This window comes from Mustela lutreola, chromosome 1, assembly GCF_030435805.1.
Source record: "Mustela lutreola isolate mMusLut2 chromosome 1, mMusLut2.pri, whole genome shotgun sequence".
NCBI lineage: Eukaryota > Metazoa > Chordata > Mammalia > Carnivora > Mustelidae > Mustela > Mustela lutreola.
In genome coordinates, this window is record NC_081290.1 from 195,073,257 (window position 1) to 195,086,259 (window position 13,003).

General features: G+C 41.8%; 1 protein-coding gene across 1 annotated transcript; it reads right to left on the bottom strand.

Moving 5' to 3' along the window:
• Positions 1-922: 922 nt before the first annotated feature.
• LOC131830557 (olfactory receptor 8B3) lies at positions 923-10,198 on the bottom strand. The gene is made up of 4 exons (XM_059172911.1): positions 9,864-10,198; positions 8,929-9,046; positions 4,364-4,422; positions 923-1,883 (listed from the first exon to the last, which is right to left on the bottom strand). Exons 1-4 carry the CDS (start codon positions 10,196-10,198, stop codon positions 923-925), a joined length of 1,473 nt encoding a protein of 490 aa, XP_059028894.1.
• Between the last annotated feature and the right edge of the window lie 2,805 nt (positions 10,199-13,003).

The following is a 13,003-nucleotide window of genomic DNA, read 5'->3' on the forward strand; positions in this document are numbered from 1 at the left end:
TATAATTTATTGCTATTAATATACACCATTTTTCATTAGAAACTTCACTGGGTAAGTAAAATAATGGCTACAATGTTTCTCCAGATACTATGTGCAGAATTTTCCTTAAAGTGATAAATTTCAAAATTTACAATAAGAACTATATGCTCCTTTCCAAATATTTGGTATCATTTTGGAGGGTAAAGAATGCAAGTTTTATAATGCAATAAACCACCCACCCCTTATTGGGATCCTGAGATATGTATGTATTATTTCTCTAATCATTCCTTCTTACAACAATGACTGGCAATGAACAGTGGTATCTGTGTACTCTCTTAGATATTAAATACAGTGGATTGATAGACAATCTCAGAAGCCATAAGTACCTGGTATGGATTTTGCAATTACTGCAGGGAAAAAGGAAAGTCAGAATAATAACATAGAAAGTGATAAGAAAAATAGAACAAAAGGACAATATTAGGGGGATCTGATCCTACTTTAATCCTTATACACAATTTGAAATGCATTTCTTCGAATGCTACTACCTATACCAGTTATTGCTAAAAGTAAGAGTTCATGTACTGTTTGTGTCTAGATCAGTGAGCTCTAATTTTAACTTTATGTAAATGAAAAAATTAACCACATTCGTCCATATTAGAAGTAGCCCAGAAACAAAAGTAGCATAAAAGTTATTTGAAACATCAATGCATAGTTTCTATTTATAAAATATATTAGTTACTTGTGTAAACTTGCACACATGATGGAGATACAGAAGGAAAAATAAGACAAGATTAGCTATCAGCAAAAAGACAAGCAAGTCTATTAAACCACACATAACACAATCTGTAGAAGCAACATGGTTATGCACATAGGCTCATCTTGAAAAAACACCAATAATTATAAAATAAAAACCTGGGTTTCTTTATATTATTGCTGCTTCTAATTAGAACATGTTTCTACTCCAGATTTTAATCAGGGCTTTCCTGAATGCTATTTTGACATCCTTATTCCTCAAACTGTAGATCAAGGGGTTGAGCATGGGCCCTACGTTAGTATAGAAAACTGAAGAAACTTTTCCCTGCTCCATAGATCCAGGAGAAGAATATTTAAGATACATGAATGCTGCTGACCCAAAAAAAAGAGAAAGAGCAATGATGTGAGAGCTGCAGGTACTGAAGGCTTTTGATCGTCCTTGAGCAGATCTGATATGAAGAATGCTAGTGAGGATAAAGACATAAGAAATCAGGATGGTAAAACTGGGTACTGTGATATTAATTCCCACAACTATCAGAACTACCACCTCATTGACATAGGTGCTGGTGCAAGAGAGTTGGAGAAGAGGAAGAATGTCACACAGGTAATGGTTGATTATATTGACATGGCAGAAAGTCAGTCTAAGCATGCAGCCTGTGTGGGCAGAGGCTCCAGCAAATCCCATCATGTATGCTGCAACAGTTAGCAAGCAACAGACCTGATGGGACATGGTGACCCTATACAGCAATGGATGACAGATGGCCACATAGCGGTCATAGGCCATTGACGTCAACATGTAGCATTCCGAGATGACAAAAAAGAGAAAGAAAAACAGCTGTGTCATGCACCCGACATAAGAGATGATGTTCTCCCTTGATACAAAGTTCATCAGCATCTTGGGGGTAAAAACAGAAGAGTAACAGAGATCAATGAAGGATAGGTTGAAGAGGAAGTAGTACATGGGGGTGTGGAGGTGAGAGTCGAGACCGATGAGAATGATCAAGCCAAGGTTGCCCACCACAGTGACAATGTAGATCATCAGAAAAAGGAAAAAGAGGGGTTGCTGGAGCTCTGGGCGGTCTGTTAATCCAGCAAGAAGAAATTCAGTCACTGAGGAGTCATTTCTAACCAATATTGTCTTCTTTGGAAATCTGTGAGGACAGAAGAAAGTCCCGTTAATAGAAACTCCAAATCTGGGGCACCTGGGTGGCTCAGTCATTTGGGTGGCTGCCTTTGGCTCAGGTCATGATCCTGGGGTCCTGGGGTCGAGCCCCGCATTAGCTCCCTGCTCAGCAGAGCCTGCTTCTCCCTCTTCCTCTGCTTGCCACTCTGCCTACTTGTGCTATCTCTGTGTCAAATAAATAAAAAAGAAAAGAAAAGAAACCCTAGCTCTCCTCCCTCTCCTTACAGTCTTATTTATGAGAAGACTCAGACCAGCAAATGAGTCCAACTTCACTCCACAGGGTCAGAGTGGACAGGCACACACACCCTTTAACATTAAAACCACTCTGTCTTATTGCAGGAGCAGCACGTGACAAACAACTGCTCCCGTCTTTACTAGAAGATACAGGGATGGAGCAGCTGAGGATAAAGGCTACCTGTTGGTGAGCTTCGGTAGTGGGGAGCTATCCCCAGCTCTCCCTTTCACTCATCTGATCCTTCACTTCCTCGTTCCTACTCTCATGTTTCTATTACCCTACCCAATACCTTAGTTCCCTGTCATAACTACCATGAAAGCAAGGATTCCTCTTGGGCACAGACCATACCACAATAGTGTTTCAAAGAAGAGAATCCCTACCAGTCTACAATGTTTTCAGATAACTTACTGCAAGAATCCATGAAGTCAGTAATGGATAACAAGTATTGAGGAGAACCTTGGTAGCCTAAGATTTATAATTCATCATATACTCAGGTATTTCTATACACTCCCCTTCTCTGGTCCATCTTAGCTGGACAGAGAATGAACAAAGGAAAGTGGATGTATTTTCCTTGGTTTTGTAGGAGGGCATGAAAGAGAAAGATAATTAATGTGGACATTGATTAAAGTTTATGAAAATGTATCAGGTTGTATGCTTATAACACATAACCTTTTTTCTATGTGCATTTCAATTAAAAACTTTATCTTAGGAAAGAGATAAATCTCTTCCTTTGATCTTGTTATATTCTGCATGTGTCACTTGGTACTGGTATAGCTATCTTGCTGCCAGACGAAGGATGAAGCCAACACAGAGAGGGTATGCTCAGAATAATGCAGGTGGTACAGTCAGAGCTTCATACATTGAGTTTCTTGTTATTCAATATAAATATTTTCCCTCATTTTTCAAGAAGAGAGAGAATAAGAGATAAATAGAAATGTGATTAACTTACTCTCCCTCCATTGAAAGAATTGTGCTGACCCTCTATGTGATCTTCTTCCTTTATTGGCCAAAGATCACATCACAGATATCACAGTCTGAGCATTCCAGGAGTCATTCTTGGTTGTAGATCAAACTTGTTGCTATAAACTTACTAAGAAAATATGAAGGGCAACTACACTTGACACCTGTGCCACTGGGTCATAGAGCTCAAGGCATGTGCTTAAGGCTTATATATGAGAAATCCAGGTCCATGTCCTTTAGGACCTTCCCATCATGCTAAGCTCTATAGGGAAGAAACTGGTGTCTCTGTTTATAACCTAATTGTGACAATAAATATTAAGTTCCCATCAGGGACTATACATTCCCTAGGGTATATAAGAAAGGATCCTATCTGTCCCCTGTAATTAAAATGTTATTGAAAACTAAGGAGGGTATGTGATGTGATGAGCACTGGGTGTTATACACAACTGATGGATTGTTGAACACTACATATGAAACTAATGATATACTATACATTGTATAATTAAATTTAAATTAAGAAAAAAATTCTCTATATTTCTAGGTAACATATTAGTTTTAAGGATTTAAGTTCATAAGGATTTGTGAATATTTCAGTAAAGTTTATTTCGCCTTTTTAAAATACTTGAGTCCTTTTAAATATTCAGTGTGTAAGCAAATTATATAGAGATCAACCAAGGAACTTTTGAACTGATTTCAGAGATTATTACTTAAAAAAATCATTTAATATAAAAATGACCCATTATTTCATGGAAATTTAATTATCCTGGGTTTTCTGACTCAGTATGTATTTGCTTTTAACATATTATATCAAATCTATAAGAAAAATCACTGTTAAGCTTCCATTTCAAGAAAATATGACTTTAGAATTCCCAGTTCTATATTAATTCATGATCATGCTGTGAGAAGGCATCTAATTTTTTATCTTGAAATTATTACAAGTTCACAGGAAACTGCAAAAATAATGTATGCAGTTCCTTGAAACCAACCCAGCTTCCTACTGTAATAACATCTTTAACAACTGTAGCATAATAGCAAAACTGGGAAATTGACATTGGTATGATAATGTTAACAGGATAGGACTACAAACATTTTCCGCTTTCAGCAGTTTTACATATACTGGGTGTTTTGTTATGCATGTAGATCTATGTGATCTGACCATGTAGTATGTGGTATGTGATCATGACCACAATCACGAAAGAGAAGTGTCCCACTACCATGCAGGAACTCCCTTCTTCACACCCATTTCCTCCCACCTTCCTCTGTGTCTTCTGGCAACCATTAACCTCTTCTCCATCTCTACAGTGGAATCATCCTAAAGGCAACAAATGAGACTGCATCATGTATAACCTCTGAAACTGGCTTTGTGCACTAAGCATGATGCTCCTAAGTCCATCCCAGTTGTTGCATGCATCAATGCTCCATTTCTTTTACTATTGAGTTGTGCTGCATTTTTTACACACATTTATTCATCCTTCTGTAGTAATTTAAAAATAATGAGGTTGTTTAATACACAGCTATTTTATTTATGGAAAATGTTTCAGGGGCAGGGGCAAGAAGATCACAGTTGAGATTGGTTCTTGCAATTTTCTCTTTTTTGAATGAATTTTACTGTGTTACAGTTTAAGTACAATAAAATGCATCCACTTTAAAAGTACAGTTTTTCAATGACTTTCATGTTATTGTAACTGCCACCATAATCAAGATATAATCATATATATGATATAATCATATATCATATATTTAAAGAGTATGATAAAATCATACTCTTTTGCAATCCAACTCCTGTCCTTTTAATCATGAAAGGATGTTGAAATTTGTCAAATGCTTTTTCTGCATCTATTGAGAGGATCATATGATTTGTATCTTTCATTCTATTAATCTGGAGTATCATGTTTATTGATTGGCATATGTTGAATCATTTTTGCCTCCCATGGATAAATCCCACTTAATAATGGTGTATGATCCCCTTAATGTGCTACAGAATGTAGAATTTTGTTTGGAGATTTTACATCAATATTCATTAGAGATAGCAGCCTGTAGTTTTCTCTTCTTACAGTGTCCTTGCCTTGCATTGGTATGAGGGTAATTCTGGCCTTGCACGATGAATTGGACAGTGCTCCCTCCCTAAAATTTTGGAAGAGTTAAGGTTTGGCATTAATTCTTTAACTGTTTGGTAAAAGTCACCAGTGAAACCATCAGGTCTTGGGCTCTTCCTTCTTAGGGATTTTTGATTATTGATTCAGTGTTCTTACTTGTTATTGGTCTGTTCAGATTTTCTATTTCTTCATGAATCAGTCTTGTAAACTGTATGTTTCTAAAAACATATCCATTTCTTCTCGGTTAGCCAATCTGCATATAATTGTTTATTGTCTCTTATGGTCCTTTGTATTACTGCAGTATTAGTTGTAATGTCTCCTCTGCATTATAGTATCATCATGTTATCATGGTCTTCTTTTTTTTTAATTTATTTTTTATTTATTTTCAGCATAACAGTATTCATTATTTTTGCACCACACCCAGTGCTCCATGCAATCCATGCCCTCTATAATACCCACCGCCTGGTACCCCAACCTCCCACTCCCACCCCTTCAAAACCCTCAGATTGTTTTTCAGAGTCCATAGTCTCTCAAGGTTCACCTCCCCTTCCAATTTCCCCCAACTCCCTTCTCCTCTCTAATTCCCCATGTCCTCCATGCTATTTGTTATGCTCCACAAATAAGTGAAACCATATGATAATTGACTCTCTCTGCTTGACTTATTTCACTCAGCATAATCTCTTCCAGTCCCATCCATGTTGCTACAAAAGTTGGGTATTCATCCTTTCTGATGGAGGCATAATACTCCATAGTGTATATGGACTACATTTTCCTTATCCATTCATCCATTGAAGGGCATCTTGGTTCTTTCCACAGTTTGGCGACCGTGGCCATTGCTGCTATAAACATTGGGGTACAGATGGCCCTTCTTTTCACTACATCTGTATCTTTGGGGTAAATACCCAGTAGTGCAATTGCACTATCATGGTCTTCTTTATCTCTTGTTATAGCTATTGAGTTAAAGTCTATTTCATCTGATGAAGAATAGCTAACCCTACTGTTTTTTTTGTTTCATCTTGCATGGAATATTTTTTTCCACCCCTCATTATTGTCTCTGTGTATCTTTTAAGTCTCTTGCAGGCAAGATATAGTTGGGTCTTGTTTTTCATTTGTTTGTTTACTTATTCCGCCTCTCATTGGAAAATTTAAGCTATTTACATTTTAAGTAATTACTGATAGGTAGGGATTTATTAATGTCTTCTTAATTATTTTCTGGCTGTTTTGTAGCTTCCTTATTCCCCTCTTCCTCTCTTGCTGACTTCCTTTGTGACTGGATGACTTTCTGTAATGGTATGCTTCAATTCCCTTCTCTTTGTCCTTCTATATCTACTGTAGGCTTCTGTTTTGTGGTTACTATCAGACTGACATAAAATATCATATAAACATTACAGTCTATTTTAAGGTGATAACTTCCATCACATACAAAAACTCTATTCTTTTACTCTCTTTTCATATTTTGTTTTTGATGTCACAATTTATCTTTTTATATTGTGTAAACTTTAACAAATTATTGTAGCTATAGTTATTTTTTTAAGATTTTATTTATTTATTTGATAGAGACACAGCGAGAAAGGGAATACAAGCAGAGGGCATGGGAGAGGGAGAATGCGGGGCTTGATTCCAGGATCCTGGGATCATGACCTGAGCCTAAGGCAGACACTTAGACTGAGCCACCCAGGCGCCCCAGCTATAGTTATTTTTAATACTGGTATCCTTTAATCTTTACTAGAGTTAAGTAGCTAATCACCATATTGTAGTACTAGAGTATTCTGAGTTTGACTAAACATATTTACCAATGTGTTGTCTATTTTCTCATGTTTTGATGTTACCAGTTAGTGTCTTTTTGTTTCATCTCATGGCATTCTTTCAGTATCTCTTATAAAGTAGGTCTACTGCTAATGAATTACCTCAGTTTTTGTTTGTTGGAAAAGTCTTTATCTCACCTTTATTTCCCAAAGACAACTTTACTAGGTAAAGTATTCTTGGTTCACAGCTTTTTTTTTTTCAGTATTTTGAGTACATGATCCTGGGTTTCAAGGTTTCTCCAAAGAAATCTACTGAGAACCTTACAAAGGTTTTTTGGTATGTCAGGGTTATTTTTCCTCTGGCTGTTTTGAAAATTCTTTCCATTAATCTTTGATTTTAAATAACTTAATTATAATACGTCTTGAGGAAGATCACTTTGGGTAGAATATCGGGGTGAACTATTAACTTAATAAAGTTAAGAGTTCAAATCTCTCCCCAGATTTAGGAACTTCTCAGCCATTATTCCTCTAACCAAGCTTTCTGACCCTTTTTCCACCCTTCTCTTTCTGGAACTCCAATAATGTCTACAGTGTTTCTCTTAATGGTATCCCACAGGCCATGTGAGCTTTCTTTATCCCTTTTTATTATTTTCCTATGTTCTCACTGCATAATTTTTAAATGTCCTGTCAAAGACTCATTCTTCCGATCGATCCAGGCTAATACTGATACTCTTTCCTGCATTTGTCATTTCATTCATTGTATTTTTCAGCTCCAGATTTGTTTGCTTCATTGTGATGGTTTCTATCTCTATGTTCAACTTCTCATTTTGTTTGCGTATTGTTTTCATGAGTTCACTGAATCATCTTTTTGTGTTTTATGTGTTTTCTTACAGTTTACTGTGCTTCCTTAAAACAGCTATTCTGAATTCTTTATAAGACAAATCACAGAGCTCCATTTCTTTGGGATCTGTTTCTAGAAAATTATTGTGTTCCTTTGGTGGTGTCGGGTTACACTGATTTTTCATATTGAAGACTGCTGTTATCTTCGTATATGAAGAAGCAGCTACTTCCTCCAGTCTTTCTGACTTGCCTCAGCAGAGAATTACCTTCTGTCACCTCTGCTAGTGATTCTGATGCTTTCTCAGACCTTTCTATGGTTATTCCTACTCCAAACTTCTTATTTCATCTTATGGCAGAATTCTTAAACCTGTATGCCATCCCTCCAACCTGCAAAGCCAGGTTAGTTGCTGAGAGCCTCCTTTTTGCTGGACTGAACACTTTTTGCTGGACTGAATGCTCAATGTGTGATTTTTTAAAGATGTATTTATTTATTTGACAGACAGAGATCACTAGTAGGCAGAGAGGCAGGCAGCAAGAGAGAGGAAGGGAAGCAGGCTCCCTACTGAGCAGAGAGCCCCATGCAGGACTCAATCCCAGGACCCCGGGATCACGACCTGATCCGAAGGCAGAGGCTTTAAGCCACTGAGAGCCACCCAGGCACCCTCAATGTGTGATTTTTCTCCAGCCTGCAGAGTCAGGCCATCTTTCCACATGTGCTTACTGGCCATCTTCTCACTGGAAGCACATGTGGAAAACCATCCACAGGATCGGGTTATGTGTGGGTAAGGCGCACAGTCAGGGGGTGTTCATGGCTACTTGAGAGCATCCCCAGTGGCTCAACAGCCAGCTTCCCAATGTACCCAATCCCGGTACGATTAGTAGGATGCACATCCCTCTGATGCCCTCCAACGGCCCTACCTGCGACTGCCCAGAAACTCCCACCCTCAGCCACACAATATAGCTCAGCTATCTGAACGGGATGAGAAGTGGATCTCTTTGGCAGTGTCTGCCATACCTGAGGAAACCAGAACTTCATTCCCATGCTCTTATTTTCCCCAATGGAACAACTTTTTTGGCAATGAGCTATGTTGCCTTGAGGGAGGAAGGACATAGGTAAAGTGAAACTGTTCCTCTTACCCTCTTCAATGCATCCAATCTTGGATTTGTTTTTACTCCGACAGTGTGCTGGTATTTCCGGGCTAAATTCCTGGACTTCCACAAAGGCTCTCTCATCTGAGGGTAATTGTCAAAATTGCTATTTTGGGGGGGGGGGGTAAAAAATTATTATTACACCATGATGTAACATATTGTTCATCTTATGATCTTATTACATTATTCATCTTGGAATTTCCTCTAAGCCAACCTAAGTCAAGACTCTCATTCTTCCTCCTCCAAGAATAAAGAATGGGACAGCCAGAATTTGGTTGATCTACTAATCAATAACAAGGGGAACACATATCATTACTCTTTCTGTAAGTGCCCATCATTATGTGTGTATCTTTGAGTGTGTGTCTGTGTGTGGGTGTGTGTGCCATGTTTTATTGTTAACACCAAAATGTAAAGAATCACATTTCAGGAGATGTTTTATCTAGCAAGATGTGAGAGGATGCAGACAGGAGCTCCAAGGGCTCTGGCTGGACTCCCAAACTCTGGCATCTGCATGGTCAGAATGCTCCACTTCCTGCAAAGATTCTCCCTTAATAACGGGCCTAGAACAGCCTGCTCAGAGCAGCAACACACCACGCTGCACAAAAAAACCCTGACGTTTTCCACCTAAAAAAACGTTGCTGCTGTCACCCCTGCCTAAGAGGTGGCTTTGATAACAAACAATAAGCTGTCAGAGAGTGAAAGTGTCCCCCAAACACCACCATCCTCCCTTCTCCAGCTTCTCAGAACTGCTGCCTTTGCTCAGTGGACTTAAATCCTCTGAAATAATTTTGCTCGTGTGATCTCTTACACTTTTAAGAAACAAAAACACAAATATTGGGAAAGAAATAGCAGGAACACTAATTTCCACAGTGCTAGAACCTACCGTGGGGACTTTCTAAACATTTAATGCCAAAATGTCTCACTTGAAATCAAAGTTACTTTTTGGAGGTAAAGAAGATACAGGAAAAGAAACTGAGACAGATTTTGCAGGTTTGTGACAAAGAGGAAAGGATCCAACAACAGGGCGAAGTTGGAGTCTGCTGGGTACCTGCCGGGCAAGGACCACTTCCATCTCATAGTGTGCCAGGACCCGGTGGGGCAGTGGTCTGGGGCTCAGGCACCAACACCCTCTATCCCCTGCCCTTGCCTGTTCGAGGAAGCAGTCCTCACCCAACCCTTTTCTGGACATAGCTGGGGATGGGCCTGTGAATGTGTCCTCAGAGGATGCTGGGGATCCTTCGTGAAGCTGGGGTATCATCATCTACCTGGATTGAGTTTTATTGTGCTGCAAAGCCTAATCCTCTCATCCCCCACCAGTTGCTAGCTTGAGCCATGTTGGAGGAGTGAGCCAGATCTGCTTCAGTTGGCATTGGCAGGGCAGCCTCTCAGGGATCCTGTGTCCTGCCCCTTTGCCTACAGTGGCTCTACTGCACCTCCTGAGAGAGAAACCTTTTCGGTCTGGCTCCACCCCTCTTTCAAAAACTGCCTGCAACCAGGTCTTGCTTCCCCACAGCAAAAGGACAGGCCACCAAGGAAGATGCAGGGAGGGCAGCCAAGAAATAAAAATCCAAGCAGGGCAAGAAGTGAGACCTCATCAATTTGAAATGGAGACAGGAGAGAAAGAGCCTGAGAAGGTAGGAGGTCCTGCGAGAGAAGATGGGGCTGCCAGGAGAACAGTACGGAGGCAGCAGAGTGAAGGAGCAAGGCAGGAGACTGTGCAGGGAGGGGAACCCTGAGAATGCAGCAGCCCCAAAACACAAGGCCCTGAGAGAATGGGGGACTGAAGCACAAGAATATGGGCCCTCCCCAAAAGACAGAGGACTAAAGAGAGGGCTCCCTGAAGTGAATGAAGGCTTAAAAGGCTGGAGGCGGATGCAGAGAGGTGGCTGAGGGCCCAGAGACAGGCCCTGAGAAAAGATGGGGGTGGCGAGGGTAAGGCATGGGGCACTGAGAAGCTGGGGCCCCAAGGATGGAAAGGCGAAGGGGCAAGAGGCAGAGCAACCACAGTGAGTCCCAAGAGGAGCCGAGCTCTGCCTGTTGTCAGCTGGGTTCCATCCAGACTGCTGTGACCTGGGGACCAGGTGCTCTGGCTGATGCAGTCACCCGCCACCTGAACTGGTGTGCCAAGAGACTTACTTCTTGCCTTTGAATGTTCCCAGGATCGTGGATGCGAACTTTCCTGCCTTGCTGTCCCTGGTGTCTTCCTCTGCCGGGCCCTCTTCCCTGCACGGGATACCGAGCTGCTCCTTTGCCCTGAAGACCTCCCAGAGACTACAGCCGCTTCTCTTGGCGCATGCTCTCCACGATGCCTTTCAGTCCGCCTCGCCCTGCCGTGCCGCAGGTGGGCAGTGTGTGCAGCCCAGCAGGCCGTGTGTCCCCGGGCTGACCGAGTGGAAGATGGCCGAACCTTTGTCCCTGTCGGGCGTGTCAGGGACCAGGCCGCACGCAGCTGGCCAGGCCGCACCAGGCCCGCACGCAGGCCTAGCTCAGGGCTGCCGTGGGCCGCGGCAGGGACTCCACGGTGCTTCTGGTCACGGGCGCCAGTACTTTCCAGAATGCCTTTCCAGCCATCTCTCAGGTTCCTGCGGTCCAAGGTATTGGCCTGGTGGAGGCCGCACGCGTCCCTGGGACCTGCTCCTTTCCTGTTGCCGCCTCCATGCTGTCGTCTGGGCCTTGACGGCCGCTTAGGGCTCTCGGGCTGCCGGTTCTCCAGCGGCCCTCGTCCTCTGCGTGCCCCTCAGCCTTGGGGCTCAGCATCTGCTGCAGCTCGGGAGCCTTCACACAGGAACTGCATGGGGCCTCCAGCCGCCCCCTCCGCCGGCCGGGCCTTCGGAGACTCCGGCGACAAGGTAAGGGTGAGGGTGCCCCCGCGCTCCGGCACAAGGGGCACCCAAAGGACACGCTCGCGTGCTCGCCGTCGGCTCAGGTTCCCTTTGGCGCTGCGTGGAGGTGGAGCCGCCCCTCGGCTTGGGAGGAAGCGGGGCGGGGCCGGAGGAGCGCAGGCCCGGGGAGCCACTGGCTCTGGGCAACGCGGTTTGTTTTAATCGATCTGTATTAATCATAAGCAGATCAGCCAAGGAAAAGTGTTTGAGTACGACCAAATTTGTTTTACAATCCCGGTATCCGGTATGCATGCGACAGCGTTTCAGAGTCGCAAACACAGTCTTGTTAAGAATTTAGCAACTCAAGTACAATGTTTTACACATTTCTTTTCACCTTAAACTTAGGATAACTGGTCAAATAAGTAAATAAACGGTAGATAATGGGGTCATGTTTCCCACTGTCACAGAAATAAGATGCAAATAGGCAAAATAGGAAGGCTATAATGAAACTTGCGTTGCTAGATTAGAGTTGGAAATAACAGTATTAATTCATGTTTCTATTATATATTAAGATAGATGAATATAGAAATAATTAGATATGGAGATACACACAAGAGTTTGAATACACAGCATATTTCCCATCCCTTTCCACTAAGAGTGTTACCAAAATCCAAGTTCAGTTGCCTGTCACTCAAAAAGCCAATACTCAAGAGTTTTGATTGGAAAGGAATATGACCTTTATTCAGGAGGCCAGCCACTTGGGTAGAAGGTGGGCTCTTGTCCAAAGGCCAACTCCAAGGTTTCTGCCTGGCCCAGGGGTTTTAAAAAGAGTGTAGAGCAATTAATAAGGGGGAGTGCTGTGGTCCCTAACATTTCTTGATTACATGCCCTTGATTATAGAGGTTGTGCAAGGAAGGGGGTCTGGTTTCTGTTTCTTGACATACCCAGGTGTTCTTTCTTTCTAGGAAAGAATGCATGATCTGTAGATACACAAGCAGGGTTTGTATATTGATTAAAATGGTTAATCAATGATGCCGGGTAAGGGTGCTTGCTAAAGCTCAAAAACTACTAGGTTGGCTGGATGAGCTGAGGAAGCTTCAGAACCTAGAAACAGTGATACCCTAGTATCAATGAACACATCCAGCACCCAGATCTTATTTCTGAATAGTGTTTTCTGGCAATAAGAGCTAGTGTTCCTTGGAGAAATGATTCATTTTAGAGTTGGACCAAGAAAATATCAG